This window comes from Molothrus ater, chromosome 26 (assembly GCF_012460135.2).
Source record: "Molothrus ater isolate BHLD 08-10-18 breed brown headed cowbird chromosome 26, BPBGC_Mater_1.1, whole genome shotgun sequence".
NCBI classification, from domain to species: Eukaryota; Metazoa; Chordata; class Aves; order Passeriformes; family Icteridae; genus Molothrus; species Molothrus ater.
Genome location: NC_050503.2, coordinates 1,858,691 through 1,883,962, shown reverse-complemented (window position 1 = coordinate 1,883,962; position 25,272 = coordinate 1,858,691). Strand labels below are relative to the sequence as shown.

The window sequence follows — 25,272 nt, the reverse complement described above, 5'->3', positions numbered from 1 at the left end:
CGTTTTTGATAAAACCCCAAAATGCTGACACATGTATAGGATCTGTTCTGCAGAGCCACTGTCCAATCCCACTGTGGGTGTCAGATCCTTCCCAGCCCTTTTCCACATCGAGTTTTTTCTCCTGTTATTCCCACTGCTCTGCCTACTTCATCCTATTTATAGAGTGCTTTTCATTGGAGTCTGCAGGCTTTTAACCTTTATTCTTGGAATATTATTCACTTCTTGGACCTGCCATGGAGCAATTACTCACCCAGGCTCCTCCCTAGCCTGAGTTTAAAAGGAATTCCCATGGGGCAGCTCAGGGTGTCGAGCTCCCCACAGACAAAATCCCAGTTCTTCCTTGTGCCATGGCCTGTCCCAGCATGTCCCAGGTTCCCAGCCTGGCTCTGCTGCTCATTCACCTGCAGAGAGGCTTTGATGCTTCTCTGGTGAGATCATTCACCTCCCAGAGCAGGAGCAAAACACTCCCAGGGGGATTCTGGCGCTGCTTTCTGCAGGTTTCTTCCTCATTCTCCAGGTTTCTTCCTCATTCTCTTCTGTCTTGGTTTGAACAGACAGGTGTGTGCTAAGGAAGGCAGGAGCCTTCCTTGAAATGGAAAATGCAAACACTCTCCCTGTGAATTATCGTGATTTTAAAATTAAGGAGCTCTCAGGCAAAGATATGGGAATAGGAATAACAGTTCTTTACTAGGAAAACTGAAAATACAAATGTAACAGTACAAACAAAATAACCTACTGCCAGAGTCAGAATAGGAGCTGACAGCCTGGGTCCTGGTGTCTGGGTTTGAACAGACAGGTGTGTGCTAAGGAAGGCAGCAGACTCCCTGAAATGGAAAATGTAAACCCCCTCCTTCTGAGTTATTATAATTTTGAAATTAAGGGGCTCTCAGGCAAAGATATGGGAATAGGAATAACAGTTCTTTACTAGGAAAATTAAAAATACAAATGCAATAGAACAAACAAACCACTGCCAGAGTCAGCCCATGCCCTGCCCCCTGTGTGTCAGGGGGTGGCACAGCCCCATCCCATGGGGGCTCAGCCCTCCTGCAGTGCCAGCTGTGGCTCTGCTGGAGCAGGGATCCTGCGCAAGGGGGGAGTTTTCCTCTGCAGCTCCAGTGGAAAAGGCAGCTGCTCCTCTGGCAATGCAGAGGAAAGGCTGTTCTGGTGTCCCAAAGCTCACATTGGATCCAGGTAGGAATGCTTGGCTCCTGCCCTGGGCGCAGCATCTCCCCATGGGATGATGGAATTGGATCAGCCCTGCAGGGACACTCAGTGGCCATGGACAGCAGAGATCTCCTGGAGGGAGGGTTGGTGTGGGAGAGATAAAGAAAAAACTGCACAAGAACAGCAGAGAACTGCCCCAGCTCTGACAGGTGGAAATACAATACACACTCCCACTGACATCTTCCAACCTAAGACATCTTCTCATCACCTCCTGGGCCAGCACTGTGTCTGCCTGGGAGTGTTCCAAAACTGGATGGATGTGGCATTTGGGGACATGGCTCAGTGATGGCCATTGTGGTGGCTTGATGTTTGGACTTGATCTTAAAAATCTTCTCCCACCTTTATGATTCCATGATTCTCTGGTCCTGGTCGCTGTGGGACAGGAGATCCCAATGGTGAAGATCCCAACAATCTGCAGAGCAGATCCCAGCAATCTCCTGGGTTTTGTCCCCCAGCTGGATTTGTCCCAGCCATCTGGGGATGGCTTCTGTGAGCATGAAAAGGGCAAATTGCCCCTTTCCCCCCAGAATTCCTGCAGCACCTTGTGGAGGGTGGGAATAACCAGCAGGCTCTTGGGGTTGGGTGGTGTTTGGGTTCTACCAACACCACAAGGGGCTGGTGGGGATGGAGAGGCCTCATGTCCCACTTCTCTGCAGAGCAGAGGGGGGTGGAGGGGAGGGGACTCCTCTCCTCTCCTCTCCTCTCCTCTCCTCTCCTCTCCTCTCCTCTCCTCTCCTCTCCTCTCCTCTCCTCTCCTCTCCTCTCCTCTCCTCTCCTCTCCTCTCCTCTCCTCTCCTCTCCTCTCCTCTCCTCTCCTCTCCTCTCCTCTCCTCTCCTCTCCTCTCCTCTCCTCTCCTCTCCTCTCCTCTCCTCTCCTCTCCTCTCCTCTCCTCTCCTCTCCTCTCCTCTCCTCTCTTTTGCTGTTGAAATCCTTGGATATATAGACCAGGAAAGCACCTGCTGCACTGCAGGGGCCTGAGCCTGGCCCAGGGAATATGTCCTGCAGGACCTGGCTCCTCCCTGAGCCTGGCAGATGTGATGTTTGGATTTGGGAGATGCTGATGCCTGAGAGTCCTGCAGCATTTCCTATGGAAAAACCTCCTCATGGATTTCAGTGTCTCATCTGGGGCCTGCCTTGGGACTCAAGGAGGGAATTCTTTCAGGCTGTGGTGGATATTTCAGTGAAACAGTCAAAGAAAACAGCAGAAGGATTCTGCTGGTTTTGGTTTGGTTCCCCCCAGCTGAGACAGGCTGGGCACAGGTGGGGAGAGGAGGAGGGAATGGGGGAAGTGTGGGTAGTGGTGTCTAAACACTGGTCTTGGAACTGAGTTGGAGACTTAATGTCCCTTAATGTCCCTTCACAAGGGCCCAGAGGCACCACTTGAGGGCAGCTGAGCCAAAGTGGGGCTGGGAGAGGACACAGAGCTCCTGCCATGGCCCTGCCAAGCCCCCTTCCACTGCTCTGCCTCCATTTCCCTCCCAGGATGGAGCCCATACCTGGATCCAGGTCCTTGCTCCTCTCATTGGGATCCACAAAGTCGTGGAGTCTTCACTGGTCACTTGAGGAGTCCACAGACAGGAGATCACAGAAAGCAAAATGGTTTGGGCTGGAAGGGACCTTAAATCCCATCCCATCCCACCCCTGCCATGGCAGGGACACCTCCCACTGTCCCAGGCTGCTCCCAGCCCTGTCCAGCCTGGCCTTGGGCACTGCCAGGGATGCAGGGACAGCCCCAGCTGCTCTGGGCACCCTGTGCCAGGGCCTGCCCACCCTGCCAGGGAACAATTCCTGATTGCCAAGATCCCATCCAGCCCTGCCCTCTGGCACTGGGAGCCATTGCCTGGCTCCTGTCCCTGCAGGCCTTGTCCCCAGTCCCTCTGCAGCTCTCCTGGAGCCCCTTCAGGCCCTGCCAAGGGCTCTGAGGTGTCCCTGGAGCTTCTCTTGTCCAGGTGAGCACCCCCAGCTCTCCAGCCTGGCTCCCCAGGGATGTGAGGGTACTCTCAGGGACAGATCCTGGCTGCAGGGACACTGAGCACCTTTCTGCTGGGAATGCCTGGGCAGCAGCAGCTCCTCTCCTGCTCTTCTGCCCACTCCTACACCCGTGTTGTTGCCATGTTTTAATAATTCCATCGTCACTTTCAGGATTGTTACCAGCAGAGCCTGCAGGCTCCTGCCTCAGCTCCTGGGCAGGCTGCCCTTCCCCTGCATGTCTCTGCACCTTCCTGCCCCATCCTGGGGCACATTTCATTCCTTTGTGCCTTTTTGCCAACAAATACCAGACTGGTGTCGTATCTGATCATGGGAACCACTTCAGTCTGTGTTGAACTGTGTGAGCCAAGGTGTGAGCACAGCCCTGCCCAAAGTGCAGCACAGGCTGTGTGGGAGTGAGGGTGTTTGGGCAGGAGGGAGAAGGGAAGGCTCAGTCCTCACATCTCCATGTGGTGTTGGTGAGAACACAGCCTAAAATCCAGGGCAGTGCTCCAGGCTGGATGATTCCTGAGCTCAGGAGCTGCCAGGGTGGAGGTGCTGGTCCAAATCCCTTGGATCACCTTCCCCCAGCCAGGTGGGCAGAGCCACTCCAGGTTCATTCCTGGAACCTCCTCTCTGTCACTCAGTGAATGATTCCACCTGATTTTGTATTAAGCACAAGTCGGTGGATCCAGGCTGGCTTTTGTAGGACATTTGCTTTCTCCTGGTGCTGGCAGGGAGCTGAGGAGGAGGAACAGTCCTAAAGCTGAGCCTTTGTGAGCCTGTGAGCTCTGGGATTGCCTTCTAAATCTCCTGTAACCCCATGGAGAGCTGGGGGTGCTCACCTGGACAAGAGGAGGCTCCAGGGACACCCCAGAGCCCCTGGCAGGGCCTGAAGGGGCTCCAGGAGAGCTGCAGAGGGACTGGGGACAAGGCCTGCAGGGACAGGAGCCAGGCAATGGCTCCCACTGGGAAAGGGGAGATTTTTGTGGGATGTTTGGAAGGAATTGTTCCCTGGAAGGGTGGGGAGGGGCTGGATGGAATTCCCAGAGCAGCTGGGGCTGCCCCTGCATCCCTGGCAGTGCCGAAGGCCAGGCTGGACAGGGCTGGGAGCACCTGGGACAGTGGGAGGTGTCCCTGCCATGGCAGGGGTGGCTCTGGGTGGGCTCTGAGGTCCCTCCCAACCCAAACCCTGACTCCCTGACTCAGTGGAGCTGCCCTGGATGTATCCAGCACCAATCCAGCCCCCAGAGCCCAGCCCTGACAGCTGTGGGTGTGAGGGGTGACCATGACATCAGACACAGCCACATCCCTGCCCTCAGTGCCACACAGATGGGCCCTGCCCAGCTCTCCCAAGGGCTTTGTGCTGTGCTCCAGGCTGGAGGAGACATTTCACTGCTTGGCTGCTGCTCCAGCCCAAACCAGGCTGTCCCTGGTGTGGTGGAGCTGATGGCAATCCAGGATCCAGGGTCATGGCAAGGAGGGTGAGCCTCTGTCCCTCTCTTCCTTCCCTTCCAGTCACTCCCTGGCTTTCCTGCAGGTTGGTGATGCCTGGAGGAGGCTCAAGCTTTATTTTAAACACAAATCTTCTTATTTGAGCAGGATGTGTCTTAGGAACACATGTCCAGCAAGGACATATTGGGGAAGAACTGGAAAACATTAAAGATCCTGAGCTTTGGTGTCTCCTCATTGCACTGGACAAAGCCTGGTCTGTAAGGGTGGTGAGCAAACATGAGAGAAAACTGAGTCATTAGGAGTGTGGCTTTGGAAAGGGGCTTTCCTGCAGTTTGGAGTCCGTGCTGGTTTGGTTCTTGCTTGTTCCCATTACATAATATATTGCATTTGGCATTGCTGTGTGAAAGTAGGAAGAGGGAAAGCTGGAGCAGAAGGGGCTTCACTCAAAAACCTCATCCCCACGTCCCAGCCCTTCCTGTCCTGCTATAAATCAGAGGAGTTTGCTACAATTTTGGAGAGGTAAAGTCATCATCAAAGTTTCCAGACCTCTGAATGACAAAGCCCCTCCATGAGGACCCCAGCAAGTGCCTTAGAGGGACAAAGAGCCCCAGAGCACAGCCCTGGTCTTGGCAAGGGGATAAGGAAGGAACCCAAACCCCTCCGGCCTTCCTAGTGTGTCCCAAAGGAACTGAGAAATCCATGGTGTGGGGCAGGGAGGGGAGAGCAGAGGGGCCTGGCAGGGTGAAACCTCTGCCCTTGGTGTCTGGAGGCTGCTAAGTTTTAATTTGGGAATTTCTGACCTGATTACAGAGAGAGAAAATGGGGAACAGGGTGGGAGGCACAGAGTAACTGGGAAACCCCAGCTGAGCTCTGGAGGTGGGTGGGAAGTTCCTGCTATTTCTGCTGCCCCTGCAGGACTTTATGCTGGACTTTGTGGTGGACTTTGTACTTTTATGACCCTTTTAAGACCTGAAACATCTGCCTGGAACATCTCCCCATGTCCCACAGCCCAGCTGCCAAGCCTGGGAACATCCCCATGGCACAGAGCTGTTTCTCTGGACGTGGATTTGTTGCTTCAGAACTGCTCAGTCCTGTGGGGCCAACCTGGAGCCCTGGGAAAGGTATTGAATCCATCAGGACCTGCTCTCCAGTGGGTGCCATCATCCCAAAGAGGCTGGGATGATGAAGTTATTCCCACAGGAGGCAGAGCCCTCTGGTTCCTGGTGCCCTGGCTTGTTTGCAGGTCTATTCAGAGCTGAGGGAAGCAGCTCCTTCACTGGGAATGGTTTGGGATCTGCAGCCCCCAGTGCCAGAACCTGTCTGGATGAATGCACCAATGCTCCATCCATCAGGAAAGCCAAAAAAGGGGAGGATTTGTGATCATTGGGATGTCAAATATGGCCAGGCTGTTCCACCCAAAGCTTCACTTGCCCTAAATCTCCCTTTGCCTCAGTTTCCCGTGGCATGGCTGCTCCAGACTGAGTGTGCCACAGCCCCAGCCCTTGGTGGGACAAATGTCTTGGCCACTTTCCCAATCCCAAATGGCACTTCCAGGGATAATTCCCTGGAGTAGAGCCACGTCCTCCTGTTCTCCTGGGAGTGACAAACTGCAAATCTTTAAGGAGAACAGCGATCAGCCCTGAGTGGTGCTGAGCTGTGAGAAAAGGGATCATGGAACAATTACAGAAAGGAGCTGAGACTAAAAGTAGGATTTAACAGGATCTGGATCTTCTGTCCCCCTGACCTAAATGAGCTCCTGCTGCCAGGGAAAAAGAGCAAAACCTCTGAGATTTGTGAATTGGAGTTTTTAGGGCACACGTGGATTCCAGCTGGGCAGAGTGGCTTTAATGTGGAGCTGCTCCAGATAGCTGGGGGTCATTCCAGGAGGAGATGGATGAGCCCATGGAAGGCTCTCCCTCCACTGTCACTGTGTGTTCTGCCCTGGCTGGTGGCCTGGGGGTGTCCCTCACCCCTGTGTGGTCCCAGTGACACCCACAAGGTGCAGGAGCTCCTGGAGCCATCCCCAGGGCAGGATTCTGGGCCCCTTCCCTTTAAACAAAGAGCCATCATTTCTATGGCTGGCATTCCCTCCAGGCTAAAAGGGTAAAAGGAAGAAGATCCTCCAAGATCTCAGAATCCCAGACTCATTTAGGTTGGAAAACACCTCTAAGACCATTGGGTCCAACCTGTGCCTGATCCCCACCTTGTCACCAGCCCAGAGCACTGAATGCCTCCTCCAGTTGTTCTTTGGTGACTCCACCACCTCCCTGGGCAGCCTCTCCCAATGCCTGACCACCCTTTCCATGAAGAAATTCCTCCTGATGTCCAGCCTGAACCTCTCCTGGAGCAGTTTGAGGCCATTTCCTCTTGTCCCATCGATGCTCCAAGGTGGGGTTCATTAAACCAAGGTGGTACCAGCCCAGAGAGCCCCCATCTTCCCTCACCAGTTCCACACCACCTCAAACCCAGGAGAGGAGACAGAAGATCCCCTTGGCTGTGTTTTCCAGCTTAACCAAATCCCTGAAGCCACGAGGAAGGGCCCAGGTCTGAGTTCTTGATCAGAACAGGCCTCAGAACCTTTGCAGGCCCATGATGTGCAGTCAGCCCTCCTGGGCACGGGGAGCCTGCCCAGGTATCAGCTGTGGGAATCAGCTCATGCACAGGATGCTCCATCTCCTGCTGGCTCCCTCCAGCCCTACTGGATGTGGAGCCACAGGAACACCCAGCATCCAAACTGCTCCAGGCCTTTCCAGCATCCACACCTCTGCAAGGAGATGGCTCAGCTAGGCAGATCTGAAATCTCCATGCTGACAGATGGGATCTGACAGGAGCAGCACAGCTGGCAGGGAGAAGACATTCCTTCCCTTCCTGAAACCTCCCAAGGCCACCTCAATAACGCCAGTGCTCGGGAAGCTCTGTGGTTCCTGCAGGAATCATCTCCCAGGTGGATGTTTGGTTCCTCAGGGGAAGGAGGCAGCAGCTGTCAGCACAACCATTGCACAACAACCCCAGCTGGAGCTGATGGATCCAGCTGAAAGAGGAATTTTGGGTCAGTGGGATATTGCTGATTTGGGTCAGTGGGATATTGCTGTGCCCAGGTTGCCATGGGGACACCTGTGCCTTTGGGGTTTGGGTCGTGCAGGGAATCAAGGTGCTCTTTCTCCCATTTCCTGGAGAATTTTGGTGTTTCTGTGATCCTCTCCTCCACCAGCCCTGCTCTGAATGCATCCCCAACCACATCTGAGGGGAGGGTGGAGGGCTGGGAGACACCAGGCTCCTCCAACAAGCCCAGGCAGTACCTGGGTGAGCTCCACGTGCATCTCCAGCAGGGCTGTGGTGCCAGCAGAGGGGGACCTGCCCTGTGCACCCTCAGACCTGTGGTCCCCAAGGGACAATGCCAGCATGGGGGTGACACAGCTGGAGTTGGGCATTGCCTGCAAAGCTGTGCTGTGCCCAGGGCTCTTGGCTTGGCAGACAACATCCAAATTCCCATCTCTAAAATCAGGCCAAGAGCCCAGCCCTGCCCAGGTTAGAGGGTAAAGGCTCTAAAGGCTGGGAGGTGTTTTGGAGTCCTAAGCCTTGGCAACATGGTCAGGCAGGTTCTGATGGAGCCAGGGATGAAATCCAAGGGGAAAAAACCTGCAGCCAGCCTGGTGAGCAGTGGGAAAGCCACCTGAGCAGCCAGCTCGAGCATCTGCCACCCCTCATACCTGTGGCAGCAGGAGACAGAGTCAGGCAGGGCCTGGGGGCTCAGGGGAGAGAGGAAATTGTGAGAATTGAGAGAAGATCCATCCCCAGAACCAACCTGTGCCAAAAATACTCAGTGACTAATTTAATGCCTTTCTGATCGCCTTTTAACTGTGAGTTATTAAAAACGGGGAGAAGGGAGATGATGTCCTGGTGGGAGGAGAAGTGAGCGTTGCCATGGCAGTGAGGGGATGCTGCAGCACAGCCTGGACCACGATTCCTGAGGACAGAGGCCATGGGAAGCCAGGGAAGAGGGGCTGTGCCATCCAGCCCAGTCCGAAGTCACTCTTTGGCCTCTCCACTGCCCTCCCTGCTCCCCTGCCCGGCTCTCTCCTCCTGCTCTCCCAGCCGGATCGGGTTTCCCCCTCCCTGAGCTCACCCCGTCCCAGAGACGCTTTTATCAGGCTCAGGGCACGGAAGAAGCCGGGATTTGGGGGGGGGTTCAAGAGATTAGGAAAGAATTTGCCTCCGGGAGTCTCTTTCCTCCCTCTGCCCGGGATAAATTGTGCGATGGAGGTGGAGGCTTTGCAGCTCCACGGGGAACTGCTCCCAGCTACACGTGTGGAGGCAGAAACGCTGCCGGCCCCTCCCCGCTGCGGGAAGGGGGTGTTGAAAGGTCCTAGGAAGGGTGAGGAGAGCTCCCGATCCTCTGGCTCCATGTAAGGATGAAGTGGGAGGGTGTTCTGCCGGTGCCGGTTCAGCCCCTGGCATCTTTCCTGGAAGGAGCAGCTCAGCCACGGGAGGCAGGAGCAGGGAACAAACCTGGGGGCAGCATGGAAACGTGATTAGCTGGGAGGAAAAGGGATTTTAGTTGGCCTGTTGATGATTTTCTTCTTTCATCACCTCCCTATAAAGCAAATGCCACGCCAGTGAACAGCTCTGGCCCTGCTGGAATGGGAATACAAACGGGAAAAGTCTCCTGAGGGTGTGCCCGGCACTCTGGCTGCTCTGGGGGCTGTGTGCAGCCCCATCCTCCCTCCATCCCTCCACGGCACATTGTTCTCCCTCCGTGTGCTCAGTCCTGTCCCTGCCTGAGAGGCCAAATCCCTGCCACGGGGAGCAGAGGCTGCTCCTGAGCCCCCTAAAGCAGGACCAGGATCCAGCCTCACCTGGGCAAGGCAGTGCCTGGTTTATTCCTCCTGCAGATGGTGCTAAAGAAAAATGTCAATACTGCAGGTGGGAAATGCTACAATTTCAGGGACTTGGGGGTTTTTGGGCCTGAAGCCTCTCCACAGCAGCAATGTCCTCAAAGTGGGATGTGCCAGACTGGTCCCAGGCACTGCTGCACCACATCCCTGGCACCGGAGCTCCTGCCTGAGGCTGTTCCTGCCCGTGCTGAGCTGGGGGCTCGGGATAACCCCCAGAGGCAGGACCAGAGCCCCAGGGTCTTTTGCTTCTCCCCAGATGGGATTCTTCATCTCCTCCCTGTATCCTGGGGTGGGTGGGACGGGACATCCCCATTCCCACCTGCCCAGGAGGTGCCTGTGGCTGTGACAGAGCTCCTGGGGACAGGAACGGGGACATCAGAGGGTGGGAGGGCAATGGACCTCTGCAAACACTGCAAAATGGGATTTTCACTGGGGTTGTCTGAGCACTGCTGCCCCCAGGGGGATTTCTCGTCCTCTCCCCTCACCTGTGCCTGGCTCCACCTCTGCACCCCCAGCACCCACATCCATCCATCCATCCATCCATCCATCCATCCATCCATCCATCCATCCATCCATCCATCCATCATCCATCCATCCATCCATCCATCCATCCATCCATCCATCCATCCCTCATCCATCCCCCATCCATCCCTCCATCCATCCATCCATCCATCCATCCATCCATCCATCCATCCATCCCTCATCCCTCCATCCATCCATCCATCCATCATCCATCCATCATCCATCCATCCATCCATCCATCCATCCATCCATCCATCCATCCATCCATCATCCATCCATGTCCATCCATCCATCATCCATCCCCCATCCATCCCTCCCTCCATCCATCCATCCATCCATCCATCCATCATCCATCCATCATCCATCCATCCATCCATCCATCCATCATCCATCCATCATCCATCCATCATCCATCCATCATCCATCCATCCATCCATCATCCATCCATCCATCCATCCATCCATCCATCCATCCATCCATCCATCCCTCATCCATCCATCCATCATCCATCCATGTCCATCCATCCATCCCCCATCCATCCATCCATCCATCCATCCATCCATCCATCCATCCATCCATCCATCCATCCATCCATCCATCCATCCATCCATGTCCATCCATCCATCCATCCATCCCCCATCCATCTCTCCATCCCTCATCCATCCATCCATCCATCCATCCATCCCTCCCACAGCTGGCTCAGACACCTGGGGCCGGGGTCCTGTCCCCTCCCTGTGCTCCCGGGAATGTCACAGAGGGACAAACCCCTCTCAGGTGCCCCGGGAGCCTCAGCCCGTGTCCGGGGCAGCCGCTGTGCTCCTGGCCGGGGCTGAGCTGCCTTTTGTGGCTCTCAGCCCCGGTGATTGGGCGCTATTTTGCTCCGGCTCCCCCCGGCAGCTGTTGCTGTTCTTTACCCGGGAGAGCCGGGGCCGCCCGGGGGCTGCAGCCGAGGAGGAGGCGGCGCCGACCCCAGGTACGGATTTCTGGGGCTTTTTAAACCCTGCTGAGGGGGGGTTTAAACCCTGCAGCCCCCGGGCAGCCCTGGCTGCAGCCCGGCCCTGTGTGGGAATGAACCCCACGGGGCTCATCCCCGGACGGGGGTGACAGGGACACTGGGCAGGCGAGGGGATATTTTTGGAAGTTTCTTTGCCGTGAGTCAGCGGTGAAGGCGACCTCGGGAGCCCGTGCAGGAGAAATCCCAGCGGCAGCAGAGCCGAGCTGATTATTTGTTAAGTGCCTGCGATTTTCAGCCTTTACGGGCGGATCTGGAGTGCGGGGCGAGAGATGGGCGGGGGAGAGGGAGGGATGGATGGATGGATGGATGGATGGATGGATGGATGGATGGATGGATGGATGGATGGATGGATGGATGGATGGATGATGGATGGATGGATGGACGGGAGCGCTCCTGGGCAGGGGCACTGTGAGCAGGGACTTGGGGGCTGCAGGTGACCAGCCCTGCCATGGGCAAAGTGTCCCTGGCACTGATGGCCTCACATGGCACTGATGGGCACCCTGGCACTGTGGCCATCCCTGCCCTGCTTGGCCTGGCAGTGGCTGTCCCTGGGTCACCAGCCCAGGGTGGCTGTTCCTGCAGGTGACACGGCCCATCCTGCCGGGGGACAAGGATCCTGTGTGGGCTGTGGAGCCCCAGAGTGCATCCACCCCTTGCCAGCCCCATCTCCTGCCAGAGGGGACAGAGCTGGACATGGATCTGGTCAGCTCTGGGGCTGAGTTAATGCCTTTGGGGCACATGGCAGGGAAGGACACCTGCCTGCCCTGGGTCTGGAGGCTGTTTGGGCTCCTCCTTCAGGGTGAAACACAAGGGGTAGAGACAGAGAGCCTGGCACTCTGTGACAGGGCCCTGGGCTCAGCTGAGGACTGGGGAGCCCAGCAGGGGTGTGCTGTGGGCACAGAGTTTGACCCCTCTCAGTTTGGTGAGGGTCTCACCAGGTGACATTGTCCCTGTGTGGTGTTGGAGAAGGACTTGGGATGCCCTGAGACCACCTAAGGGCTGTCCAGGTGGGCAGGGAGAGCTCAGAGATGGCCAGGAAAGGACAGAAGATGTTCCCTGGCCGCTGGTGAGGTGTGTGAGACTCTGCAGGACACAGCTCAGCCTGGCAGAGATGGTTCTTCGTGGTGGTGTCACTTCAGGTGTCACTTCACAGGGTGACCTCGGGCACTGAGGGACACCCGTGTGCCACCAGCCCCATGGGAGCATGGATCATGGCCAGGGAGAAAGGAACAGAGGCTCTGGCCCTCCTCCACCTTCCTGGTGCTCATCTGTGCCCCAAACCCGGGTGAATGATTGAGAAGCTCAAAAACAGGGCAAGCACATGGGGGAAAACACTTTGAGGAAAAGTTCTCCACCTTTGTGCTTCCCCTGGGTCTGGACCCCCCCAAGCACCACCAGAGTCCTCGGGCAGCTCCATCCCTTCCCAGCAGAGTGAGGTCCAGACTTACATCACTGAAACAAACCAAAGACTCTTTTTATTTCCTCTTGAAAGCAAAGATCTTGCAGATCATGGCCAAAAGGTTTCCTCATATTTATCTGTTCTGCTTCCAGCACTGAGTGGTAGGTTCCATCCTGGGTACTGATCTCTTTTTCTCAGTGTTCCACAGGGGGAAAATCAACTCAATCTGGCTCAAAGGGGGCAAAAATTCTTCCTTCTGGGGAGGATGTGGCACCTGAGGCACTGGACTCAGAGGTGCCAAGAGGGCTGGGGCCAGTGGTGCTGGGACCTTGTGGTGCCTTCCCACCCCTGCAGCTCTCCTGGGGCAGAGAAACCCCCAGGACCCCTCCCCAGCCCTTCCTGGTGTTCCTGGGGACCCTCAGTTTGCTCTGCCATTTCCCAGCTGGGAAAAGCCCTGAGAGCCCTCCCTGAGCTCCCCTGAGCTCCTTTTGGAGCTCTGGTTGCTCCATGGGAGCTGGGCCTTCTCCTGCTGCCAGGCTCTGGCCCTCCAGTGTTTTTGGGGTGTCTGAGCACTGTTGGTCCCCCCGTGTGCCTTGGCAGGGAGGTCACTGTCCCTTTGGCTGCCACTCCCCTGGGATATCCAGGCTGGGAACCTTTTGGGGCTCAGAGTCCCAGAGCTCCCCTTGCACCCCCTCAATTCCTGGGGGGTTTTTTTGCCTGACCTGGGACCCCTCTGTGCATCCATGGGTGACACCAATGGGGGAATCACGGCCAGATGTCCCCTCTGTGCAGGCTGGGGGTGTCCCCAAGGGGCTCACACCCCCCAGCCCCTGGTGATTCCCACCTGCCCAGGTTTGTCACCTGAGGAGCTGAGCTGTGCCTGTCTGTGACAGATGGCAGCGCCCCGGTGAGCAGCGACAGCCACGGGAGAGCAGCAGAGCCCATGTGAGTGCCCGGGGCAGGGAGGGGGCCTGGGGGGATCCCTGTGCCAGGGATGGATCCCAGTGCCAGGGCAGGGGGTGCCTGGGGGATCCCTGTGCCAGGGATGGATCTCTGTGCCTGGGGAGGACAGGGGGTACCAGGGATGGATCCCTGTTCAGAGCAGTGAGGGCGTCTGGGGGGATCCCTGTGCCAGGAATGGATCCCTGTGCCAGGGATGGAGGGGCCTGGGGGGATCCCTGTGCCAGGGGAGGGCAGGGGGTGCCACGGATGGGTCCCTATGCCAGTGCAGGGTGGGGGGGCCTAGAAGGATCCCTGTGCCAGGGGAGGGGTGTCTGGGATGGATCCCTGTGCCAGGGCAGGGGGTGCCAGGGATGGATCCCTGTGCCAGGGGACAGCAGGGGGTTCTGGGGATGGATCCATGAGCTGGGTCAGGGTCAGGGGCCGGGCTGGGGCTGTCCTGCAGTGCCATTCCGCCCGGCAGGGTTGCAGCACGTCCCTGCAGGTCCCCCAGCTGTCGCTGTCACTGATCCGTGCCGGTGGGCAGCTCTCCCTGGTGGCACCGACCAACGCCCAGCCCGGCCAGCGGAGCCCGGGGCACAGCGCGGCTCCCTGGGCTCCCCACACACCAAACCTGCCCCGGGGGCTGCTGCTGCCCCAACCCAGCCCCAGGGGGATCCCAGTCACAGCCAGGGGGTCCCACCAGCCCACCCATGTGTTAGCCAGGGCTGACTCGTGGCTAAATCCAGCTGGAATAACATAAAATCCACCCCAGCTTTAAGGATGTTGAGGTGAACACGCCCCAGGTGCTGCAGGAGCCGGGTTGGTGCCTCTTGCTGGGGCAGCACCAGGACCCCCACAGCAGCGTGTCCCTGTCCCTGTCCCCTGCTCCTGTCCTTATTCCTGCCCCTGTCCCTATTCCTGCCCCTGTCCTTATTCCTGCCCCTGTCTCTGTCCCTGTCCCTGTCCCTATTCCTGCCCCTGTCTCTGTCCCTGTCCCTGCCCCTGTCCCTATTCCTGCCCCTGTCTCTGTCCCTGTCCTTGCCCCTGTCCCTGTCCCCTGTCCCCTGTCCCCCTGTCCCTGTCCCTGCCTCTGTTCCCTGTCCCTGTCCCTGCCTCTGTTCCCTGTCCCTATCCCTGTCCCTGTCCCCCTGTTCCAGTCCCATCCCTGTCCCTGTCCCCTGCTCCTGTTCTTATCCCTGTCCCTTTCCCTGTCCCTGTCCCTGTCCTTATCCCTGTCCCCCCAGCCACGCTCCGTGCCCTCCCTGCAGGGAATAGAAGAGCAGAGCCTCTCTGAGCAGGACCGGGGCCATCCCGAGGCAGAGGCAGAGCCGGACATGCCAGAGCCAGCCCCGCTCGGCGGGGACAGGAAAGCGGCGGAGAAGAAGCGAGCGGAGAAGGTGGGAGCCAAGGGCAGCGCTGCCGGGCCACCAGGTGGGTGTGTGGGTGTCTTGGTTTGGAGAGACAGGAGTCTGCTAAGGAAGGCAGGAGCCTCCCCTGAAATGGAGAATGTGAACCCTCCACACCCCTCCCAATTGCTATGAATGTTAAATTAAGGGGCTCTCGGGCAAAAATATGGGAGCAGGAAATAACAGTTCTTTAATAGGGAAAGGGAAAAAAATAAAAGGATAAAATAAACAATGCAGTACACGAGAACAACACTGCCAGAGTCAGAACCCAGCCTGACACCCTGTGGGTCAGGCTGTTGGCAGCAGGGCCATTGGAATTGTGGCTCAGCCCTCCTGCAGTGTCAGGGGTGGTTCTGCTGGAGCAAGGGGGTCCTGTAGAGAAGGATGTGTTCTTCCTCTGAAGATCCAGGGCAAGAGGCAGCTGCTGTTCCTCTGGGGAATCCTGTGGAGAAGCCGTGCTGGTGTCTCAAAACCTCTGGATTATATCCAGGCAGGAGTGCTTGGCTCCTCCCTCTGGGCTCCCATCTCCCAATGGGATGCTGTAGTTCTTATCAGCCATGCAGGGACATTCAATGGCTGTTATCAGCAGATGTCCCCTCCCAGGGGAGGTGTGAATGTGGTCACTCAAAGAGAGAGATAAGGCAAACTGCCCACTTGACAAAGGTAATCTGCCATACAGATGGTAATGGAAAACATTTTGCTTTGCAATCTTCAACAGTGGGAAAGGCCTTCCCTGCCCCAGAACGGCCACCCTGGCCCAGGTGGCCACAGAGGCACAGTCCCCTGTCCCCAGCCAGCCCGGGAGGCTCTGTCTGGCCATGGAAAGGGGAAATCAGTGCCACAGGGATGGAGATGGGGCTCCTCAGCACCTGCCACATCCACCTCCACCTCCTCCTCTCCATCCTGCCCAGATTTGCTGCTGGAGGAGGAGCACGGGCAGAGCTTTTCCCAGCTTGATCACCAGGATAGTCTCATGTCACCAAACCCCTCGGTCTCAGCCCCCGGGACACTCTTGTCCCCACTCCTGCACTGCAAACACGTGGCAGGAGCAGCTCCTGCCCCTGTCCCTGCCCCTGTTCCCAGTACCTGTCCCTGTCCCTGTCCCTGTCTCTGTCCCTGCCCTGTCCCTGTCCCTGTCCCTGTCCCTGTCTCCGTCCCCGTCCCTGTCCCCTGCCCCTGTCCCTGCCCCTGTTCCCAGTACCTGTCCCTCTCCCTGTCCCTGTCTCTGTCCCTGTGCCTGCCCCTGCCCTTGTCCCTGCCCCTGTCCCTGTCTCTGTCCCTGCCCTTGTCCCTGTCCCTGTCCCTGCCCCTGTCCCTTTCCCTGTCCCTGTCCCTGTCCCTGTCCCTGTCCCTGTCCCTGTCCCTTTCCCTGTCCCTGTCTCTGTCCCTGTCCCTGTCCCCTGCCCCTGCCCCTGTCCCTTTCCCTGTCCCCGTCCCTGCCCTGTCCCTTTCCCTGTCCCCGTCCCTGCCCTGTCCCTTTCCCTGTCCCTGTCCCTGTCCCCTGCCCCTGTCCCTGTCTCTGTCCCTGCCCTTGTCCCTGCCCCTGTCCCTGTCTCTGGCCCTGTCCCTGTCTCTGGCCCTGTCCCTGTCTCTGTCCCTGTCCCTGTCCCTGTCCCTGTCCCTGTCCCTGTCCCTGCCCTGAGCTGGCTGTGCAGGAGGACGTTAAGAGCTCTTCCCACCCCCCCGCTCCGAGCCCTTTTCCTCCTCCCAGTTCCCCCGGTAACATTTTTCCTTGTCCCAGTCCCCAGGAGCCTCCCCGTGCAGAGCAAGGCGGAGCCGCCCAGCCTGGACCCCGCGGAGGAGCCGCTGCTCTGGGAAGGGCTCACCCTCAACAAGTGCATCCTGGTGGCCTCGGTGGTGGCCCTGCTCAGCGTCACCTTCCAGGTGCTCCAAGGTGAGTGGGGAGCCGGGCGGAGCGGGAAGGGGTGGCCAGGCCGTGCTGTCACCTCCTGTCCCCTGCTGTCCCCTGCTGTCTTGCAGCGCCATGCTCCAAGGAGGGACTCGCCCGCGGCCGCCAGGAGCCTCCGCCCCCTCCCGTTCCCGGTGGGTCCGACCCTCCTCGATCCCCCGGGTCCGGCCTGGGACAGGGCCCTGCGAGCCCCTGGCTGGGATGTCCCACCCGAGCAGCCTCAGCTGACCGTGCCTGTCCCTGTCCCCTCCCAGAGGCTGTGAGCCCCAAGGTGGAGATCCCAGAGGCGGTGACTGCCCAGCCTGCGCCGCCTCCAGAGAGCAGCGCGGTGGAGGAGGATGATGATGATGAAGATGGTGACGATGACGATGACAGCGAAGCTGACAGCAACCTGGTACGGGCCAGGGTGGCACCTGCCGGGGCAGGGAGCAGCTTGTCCCCAGGGAGAGGGATGGAGGGGGGTCCCAATCCCTGGGCTGCATCAGCAGTTCCTGGTCCCCTCTGTCCCCACAGGGAGAACCCTGGATCTTCAAGAAGTGGTTTGGCCGTGCAACACCAGAGGATGAGGACAAGGATGGGGACAAGGATGAAGACAAGGATGAAGACAAGGATGAGGACAAGGATGAGGATGAGGGCAAAGATGAAGAACTTGCAGATGTCCCCGAGGTGCCAACGGCTGTGACGGAGGGGAAGAAGAGCCAGGAGAAGCAGGAGAAAAAGGTGGAGGAGGAGGAGGAAGGAGAAAAGGAGGAGAAGGAGGAAGACAAAGAGGAGAATGAGGAGGAGGAGGATGAGGAGGAGGAGGAGGAGAAGGAGGAGAAGAAGAAGGAGGAGAAGAAGGAGAAAGCCCGGGAAGGCCGCGCTGTCCATGCGGAGCGGAGCGGCCGGAGGGAGGCACGAGCCAAGGACAGGACAGCGGGGGACAGAGCTGGCCGAGCCCCCCGGGCCCCCCGGGAACCGGAGCAGCAGCCCCAGAAGAAACGGGACCGGGAGAGGAAGGAGAGGAAGGAGAGGAAGGAGAAACGGCGGGAGCGGGATGAGTCCAGGAGGGAGGGGTGGAGGGGCCGTCCCGGCAGGGCTGACGGCGGCCGGGAGAGCCCGAGGCGGGACTGGAAGCAGCAGAAGGGCAGGAAGCCCTGGGAGCCGGGCAGGGACGGCAGGGCCAGGGAGGGCAAGAGACGCGACTGAGGCCGGGGTGGGCGCGGGGCTGGATCCAGGGAGATCCAACCCCACCCCTGCCTGCCCTCCAGAGACACCCCGGGCACGGGCAGCACCAGGACCCCCGAGCAGCAGCAGAGCAGCCCAGGAGCCTGGCATGAGCCTCCCCGGGGACTTTGGGTCCCCCTGCATCAAAGGTGACCTGAAAGGACTCATGGAAGGAGCTTCTTTGGGCCTCCTGCCTTCTCCATCCCCACCCAAAACCCCTCTGCAGTTCCCCTCCACTCGTGGTTCCACGGATCCCAGTGAACAGAGTTGTGTCCAGACTGTGCAGCTCTTGGGTTAATGGTTTTATTGAAAGCAAATCAAGAGAGAAGAACATTGTGGGTTACGGAACCAGGCTGCAGCCGTCCTCAGAGGGACATCAGGGACAGACCCTCGACCTCAGCCAGCCCAGTGCCATCACTGGGGGTGGCCCAGAAGGTGCTGGTGACAGAGCAGGGCTGGAGCCCTCACCCAGGGATCCCTGCAGGCCTCGCCTTCTCCGAGTTGCTTTTAAGAAGGAAACACAAGAGCAATATCACACAGCCAGAGATGTTCACAGCCCCCACCCATGGCAGGTTTCAGTATTTGCTAAATCAACAGTGGTTAAAATAAACTATTTTCATTTTTAATAAGGTATTCAACTGGATGTTTTTAAAAAACAGGGTAAAAAAACCAAAGGAAAATGAGAAAAGCCCTTGCCCCTGGTTATGTGTTTTGTCCCTGGTTATGTGTGTGTGTGTTTTCAGGGTTCATCCTGCAGGGCTGTGAGGTGAGACTGGTGGGTACCAACCTCCAGCCGTGCCTCCCCACTGCAAAACCCGAGGAGGTGCAGCCAGGACAAGCCCAGGAGCTGCTCCCAAGGCTTTGGCTCAGCTGGAAGATGATCTGGGGCAGGCAGCCCGTGCTGACGCCGGCGGGGACACGGAGCAGGTGTTCTGGCAGCCATTTGCTCCCGCTCCCATTAATGGTGTGAGCAGCCCGGGAGCTGTAACGGGATCGCTCCCTCCCTCCTCCCCTCGCCCCGGCGGCGGGGTCAGAGCGGGGTGAGCAGACGTGACCTGGCCGAGAGCCCCCGGGCACGGCCAGGCTCACACAGAGCCGTGTCCCCAGGGCAGCGCTGGTCTCTGCCAGGGGATTTGGCCTCTTGCTCTGCCGTCATAGGTGGAGCCCTGTGGCCAGGGGGGTCCCGTGAGCTGGGGAATGGTCAGAGGATGCTGCAAGGCTTGGAGGAAGCAGCAGCTGCCCTTCCAAACCACTACAGGAGCAGAGAGTGAGGGATAAATAAGAATGGTCCTGCCTGGATCTGCCAAGCCTTGTCCTCCCCCACGTACCCAGCAGAGGCACCTCGGGCACCCTCAGCAGCGGGAGGGGACATTCCCAGTGGGACACGGAACAGCCCCAGGGACAGGCATGGATGAACCCAGAACCAGAGCGACGCTAACGAGCCAAACCACGGGGAAAGGACACACGGGAGCTCCCGTCTCGGGAGAAGCACCAGACCCCGAGCCAGGAGGGCGAACCGGGAGAGGGGCCGGGGTGGGACGGGCGGGGAGGCCGGCGGGAGCCTCACCGGCAGCCGCACTCCTCTGCCACCATGTTGGGGAACTTGCGGATCTCCAGCCCGTCCGAGGAGAGGCTGATGATGAGCTGGTCCGAGTAGCGCACGGGCACGCAGCACGGAGCCCTGCGCAGCGGCGAGCCCTGGTCCTGCATGCCCAGCAGCAGCACCGTGTGCGAGAAGTAGCTGGGGATGCGTGCGGACAGCGGCAGCCGGCAGGGCCCCTCGCAGTTGTTGGCCGCGTACATGGTGGGCATGATGACGAAGTGGCGGTCGCGCAGGTCGATGGTGAGCTCCTGCAGCCGGCAGTGCCCCTGCTGCCGGGCGCTGCGGTTCTGCCGCTGCACCTTCCTGCGCTCCTGCCAGCGCGCCCGCACCGACTGCAGCGCCTTCAGCAGCAGCAGCGTGCGCAGCTTCCGAGAGCCCGGGCCCCGCTCGGCCGCCTCGGCCTGCCCGGGCTCGGCGGGGTAGTAGCAGAAGGACAGGAGGTGCTGGAAAAGCGCCGCGTTGGCTTGGAAAGCCGGGATGTCCCTGAGCTCCTGGATGACCAGCTGCAGTTTGCCCATCAGCAGCTGCAGCACGGTGCCCTCTGGCTGCCAGTCCCCCAGGTGCTGCTCCAGCACGGCCCCGCTGTCCTGGGGCAGCAGCAGCACCGAGGGCTCCTCCGACTGCACCAGCCGCTCCAGCGCCGCCTCCTCCGACAGGTTGAGCAGCTGGTGAGGGAGGGTCTCCATCATCTCGAAGTCCAGCCAGTGGTGGGCGCTGGGCTGGAGGGGCGGCTCGCTGGAGGAGCTCAGGAGCTGCCGGATGAAGCGGGTCAGGGTTGCCAGGAACTGGGCGCTGCCCCCGGGCGCTGGGTTGGAGGTGTTGGCTTGGCCCGGGGCAGTGGGAGTCGGCAGCTCCTCGGTACCGGCCTGGGGCGGGCTGCAAGGAGAGCACAGGGAGAGTCACGGGGGCCCTGTGTAGCCCGGGGGTCCCACCAGGCTGTGCCCTGGTCCCACAGCTGGGGCTGGCCCTGTCCCACTTCAATCTCCCAGCCACGGACCTGAGCTGTGGGTACGGAGCCGTGTCCACCACGCCCTCAGCAGAGAGGTAGGAGGATGGGGCTAAAGCCTCCTCTTCCTCCTCCTGCTGCCGTGACTTGGCCAGCAGCAGCAGCACCGGGGTCATCCGGGTGAAACATTTGTCATCGGAGCCGAACAGGAGCTGCTGCACCTCCGTGCGGGGCAGGGGGGCACCTGCAGCGGCCACGAGAGGGGAGGACGTCGGTCTGGGGTCTCCTGCATGTCCCCATCACCTCTCACCGGCCTGAGAGGACCCCAAAGGCCCAAGCGAGGACACGAGGGAGGGGATGCTGCTGTCCCCAGGGTGTCCCCCGTCCCTACCTCCCGTGCCGCCGTGGATGGCCAGGGAAGCCGAGAAGCGGAGCCGCTCCGCGCTGCGGGTGACCGAGGCTGCGGCGGCTGCCAGGGCCAGGTACTGCGTGTCCCTGGAGAGGCAGAGCCTCTGCACCGAGGCAGAAACCACAGAAACCCCGAGGGCGTGAGTGCGACATCACGGGGGACACACGCACCTGAGCCGCCGCTGCGGTCCCTGCGCGCTCCGGGTCACCCAGCCCAGGGAGCAGCCACAGGGAGGGTGGGGAGCGCTGGGAGCTTCGCCCCCAGCCCCAGAGCTGCTCCGGGGGCCGCGGGGTGCAGGGAACCCCGAGAACACCCCAGGGACAGCGTTCAGGACCCCAGACCGGGCTGGGGACCGGGACAGCCCCGCTGGCCCTGCGGCAGCCGCGGGCAGGGCGAGAGCTCCATCTTCAGGCACGGCGGGAGCGGGAGATGGGGCGGAGCTGCTGGGAGGGGACCGCAAAGGGACTGGGAAGGGTTGGCCAAGGGCTGGAGGGGTGACAAAGGGGCTGGGAGGGGATGGTGAATGGACTGGGAGGGGATGGTGAATGGATTGGGAGGGGATGGTGAATGGACTGGGAGGAAGGATGAATGAATGGGGAGGGGATAGCAAAGGGAGCTGGAGGGGCTGTGGAGTGGACTGGGAGGGATGACAGCGGCCCTGGGACACCCCGTCCCTCCCCTGCTCCCAGCAAGGCCCGGACCCACCTGGTCCCGCGGCAGCCCCGGGCCCGTGGCCAGCAGCTCCTGCGGGTGCCCGGAGCCCTCCCGGCGGCCCAGGTAGAAAAGCATCACGGCCGCCTGCAGCTCTCCCACTGCCCGTCCCACCTCCGCCTGGAAAACCAGCTGGAACCGCAGCTTCACCTGCGCCTCCCACTGCACTGCAACGGGGGAGACACGGCCGTGAATCCCCTCCGGAGGCTGGGGAAGGGGCTTCGGGCCCAGCACCGTCCCCGTGAAGGGACCGGAGCACCGGGACAGGAGCCGAGGGGGTGAAGGGATGCAGCAAATCCCGTCCCTGGCTCCAGGGAGATGGAGAGCGGGGCACACCCCGCACCCGGCGGGCAGGGAGCTGCCTCCCCCAGAGCCCATGGAAATCGCTTTCCAGTGCCTCGGGAACGCTGTGGCCGCTGCCCGGGGGAGAGGCACCTCCCCGCTGCCCGGCACTGCTGAGCGCAGCTGAAAATCCAAAGCCCAGGAGAGGCGGAAAATTTCAGGATGAAGGAAACAATCACTGCCCTCGGGTTAAGGATTAAATTGGAGGCTGTAACTCCCTCTCCAGGACCGGGATCACCCCCGGGATGGGACAGGCGAATGTGTGTTGAGAATTTCCCATAAGGCTGAAGCTACAGGAGCTCCACAGCCCCAAGAGTGGAGATCAGCAGGTGCTGGGCTCCCGGCACAGCAGGAGCAGCTGCGTCTGAGCCCCTCCTTTCTCCCCAGACCTGGGAGGGGACCCAAACACAGAAAGTGAGAAACACTCATGAGAGCAGAGCAGAAGCCACCAAGAATCACAGAATGTCCTGAGCTGGAAGGGAATCACCAAGAATCACCAGTCCCACCCCTGGCCCTGCACAGACACCCCAACAATCCCACCCTGTGCATCCCTGAGAGCGTGTCCCAAACGCTGCTGGAATGTGGCACTGGGTGCTGAACAGATGGCAGAGCCACGCTGCCATCCTCACCTCCTTCAAAACATGCCCAGAAACATTTCACTCCATCACTTTGCTGTTTTTAAAGGGAACCCAACCCCCAGATTTAATTCTGTGTTTAAATCCCTGACTCTGGGCCAGCAAACAGCACCACCAACACCCCGAGCCTGCATCCCTCCCCTCCCTGCTCCACCTCAGAGCCTGCAGGGCTCTCCCACCAACCTTCCTCCAGGTGCAGGACCAGGAATCTCTCCAGCCCGGGCTCCAGGACGTGCTCATGGATCCTCTGCAGGGGATGGGGAGCAGCCCCGGCCTCCCCGGGCCGGCACAGCCCGAAGGTGCCGGGGAAGGTCCCGTCCCAGCTCCGGCGCCGCCTCAGCAGTTTGATGAAGCTGCTCTCGTAGTGGCTGAGCACTCCCACCACCTCCAGCTGCCTCGGGCTGGCCCCGTCCTGCTCCATCCTCACCCTGCACACGGGCCCCTCCAGGCCGCCGAGGGGCCAGGGCTGCGGGCGAGAGCGGGGCCAGCCCGGGCCCTCCTCCTCCTCCTCCTCCTCCTCAGCCACTCCCTGCGGGCATCTGGCTCCCTTTAGCTCAGGCTTGGAGAAGAGGCGAGTGGCCCTCCTGGACCTGGGTGTCTCCTGTGAACTTCCATTTCCCACCTTTCTCCCTTCTGCTTCCAGCAGGGAATCCCTTCCCTCTTTCCTGGGCAGAGCTGCAGAGGGGAGCAGCAGCACCAGGCACAGCAGGAGCCCCCTGAGAGCGCTCATGGTGCCACCTCAGCTCTTCCCTGGAGCAGCTCAGGATCCCAAATCCTCGGCAGGAAGAGGGAGGACAGCTCTGCCTTTTAACCACGGGTGGCCTTGAGTGGCCGAGGCACAACCACCTCCCCTGAGCCGCCCCGGGGCTGTGGCGCTGCAGAGCAGCGAGGGAGGTGGCAAAGAAACTTTGTTTTGTTCTATTTTTGGGTCTGCAGCTCGTTTTGGAAACGTGCAAAGATCGAAGCTGTTGCACTGGCTCGTAGGGATGCACGGCCTTGACTTGGGATGTTTTCTAAAGGAGGATGAGTGTCTGGAATGGGATCCTCATGGGGACTGGCACGTACGACCCCATCAGCACTGAAACACCGGGAGGGGAGAGAGAGCCAGAGCAGGAGGAGGGGGACAGGGGTGGATAATGGGCTGAAATAAAAACTAAATGTATGGAAAGCATTCCTTCTTCTGGCTGGAAAACCTTCACCCTGCAGCTCAACAGGATGCTCTGAAATAGGGATTCATCCTGGGAATGAGAATCATGAGGGGCAGCAGCAGCCTGAGGACTTTGAGCACTCTGTACCTCCCTTAGAAAGTCCAACACACCATTCAGATTTCTTAATATAATTGTAAAGACCTTTCCCTCCATGAGATGCCCAGACCCACTGGAACAGCTGGAATTGCCACTGCCAGGTGGTCTAAACCATCCTGGAAACCCATCCCAAAAGAGTTCCTGATTTTGGGGAAATGTCCCAACAAAAAACTTCCAGACCCTTCCCTGGGTTTCCAAGTATTTGCAGTCTGGAGCTCAGGATCATCAGAAAAGGATGGAGCACCCAAACTGGAGCAGGACATGGACCCAACGAGGCCTGGAAGAGTCTGAGGTCACTTCTACAGGGGCTGGCAAAGGCCAGGGAGCTGCTCCAGGGCTGGAGCCAGCCTGGCACAGCTGGGGGAGCTCACCTGGACAAGAGAAGGCTCCAGGGACACCCCAGAGCCCCTGGCAGGGCCTGAAGGGGCTCCAGGAGAGCTGCAGAGGGACTGGGGACAAGGCCTGCAGGGACAGGAGCCAGGCAATGGCTCCCAGTGCCAGAGGGCAGGGCTGGATGGGATCTTGGCAATCAGGAATTGTTCCCTGGCAGGGTGGGCAGGCCCTGGCACAGGGTGCCCAGAGCAGCTGGGGCTGCCCCTGCATCCCTGGCAGTGCCCAAGGCCAGGCTGGACAGGGCTGGGAGCAGCCTGGGACAGTGGGAGGTGTCCCTGCCATGGCAGGGGTGGCACTGGGTGGGATTTAATGTCCCTCCCCATCAAACCAGTCTGGGATTTTTAACTGCCTGGGACCATCTCAGCCTGGCAAAGAGGAAGGCTTTGGTTCCCCCACCAAGGGGGTGCAGCTGCAGGGCTCCTATGGCCTCTCAAACAACCAGAACTGGTCAGGAACCCCAGCCCTGGCCATGCCCTCACTCACTGACCCCACAGTTCAGGGACAGGAACCTGGGAAAGGGCAGAGAAATGGCAGAACTGCTGCTGGTGCTGCTTTTTTAAGTGATGGCTGGAAGGAAACACTCAGGATAAATAAACCCACAGAGAATTAAAAACTTGCCTGAACAGAGCTGTCAGTGGGAGGAGGGCACACAATAAAATCATGTGACAGCAGGTGCTGCAGCATGGTACTGACACTTAATGAATTATAACAATAAACTAAGATTTAATATCAGTAACAGGAGCCTTTCCATGTCCCCCCTCAGTGAATGAACAGGGATGAAGGGCTTTGGTTGAATCAAAACTGATTAATGGGGGGTAATTAATGGGACAGCCTGAGGGGGATTCCTCAGGCCAAGACAGCTGATGGAAGGAGATGCCTTGAGATTCCCAATCCTTTGCCTCCTCTTTGGAGAATTTCCAAAATACAACCAGCCTGGGAATGGGGGTGAGGACAGTGAACCCCAAAAGCAGCACAGGAAAGCAGAGG

The 25,272-nt window shown here is 59.3% G+C and overlaps 2 protein-coding genes across 2 annotated transcripts; one reads left to right on the top strand and one right to left on the bottom strand.

Moving 5' to 3' along the window:
• The first annotated feature begins 8,905 nt into the window (after nt 1-8,905).
• On the top strand, nt 8,906-18,575 carry LOC129046935 (ABC transporter F family member 4-like). Its single transcript, XM_054517316.1, has 8 exons — nt 8,906-9,023; nt 10,963-11,038; nt 13,373-13,424; nt 14,690-14,852; nt 16,569-16,721; nt 16,808-16,870; nt 16,991-17,130; nt 17,250-18,575. Exons 1-8 carry the CDS (start codon nt 8,906-8,908, stop codon nt 17,922-17,924), a joined length of 1,440 nt encoding a protein of 479 aa, XP_054373291.1. The 3' UTR covers nt 17,925-18,575.
• Nucleotides 18,230-23,318, bottom strand: AMH (anti-Mullerian hormone). The gene is made up of 5 exons (XM_036399540.1): nt 22,772-23,318; nt 21,606-21,778; nt 20,883-21,003; nt 20,543-20,735; nt 18,230-20,421 (listed from the first exon to the last, which is right to left on the bottom strand). Exons 1-5 carry the CDS (start codon nt 23,316-23,318, stop codon nt 19,506-19,508), a joined length of 1,950 nt encoding a protein of 649 aa, XP_036255433.1. The 3' UTR covers nt 18,230-19,505.
• Nucleotides 23,319-25,272: the final 1,954 nt, after the last annotated feature.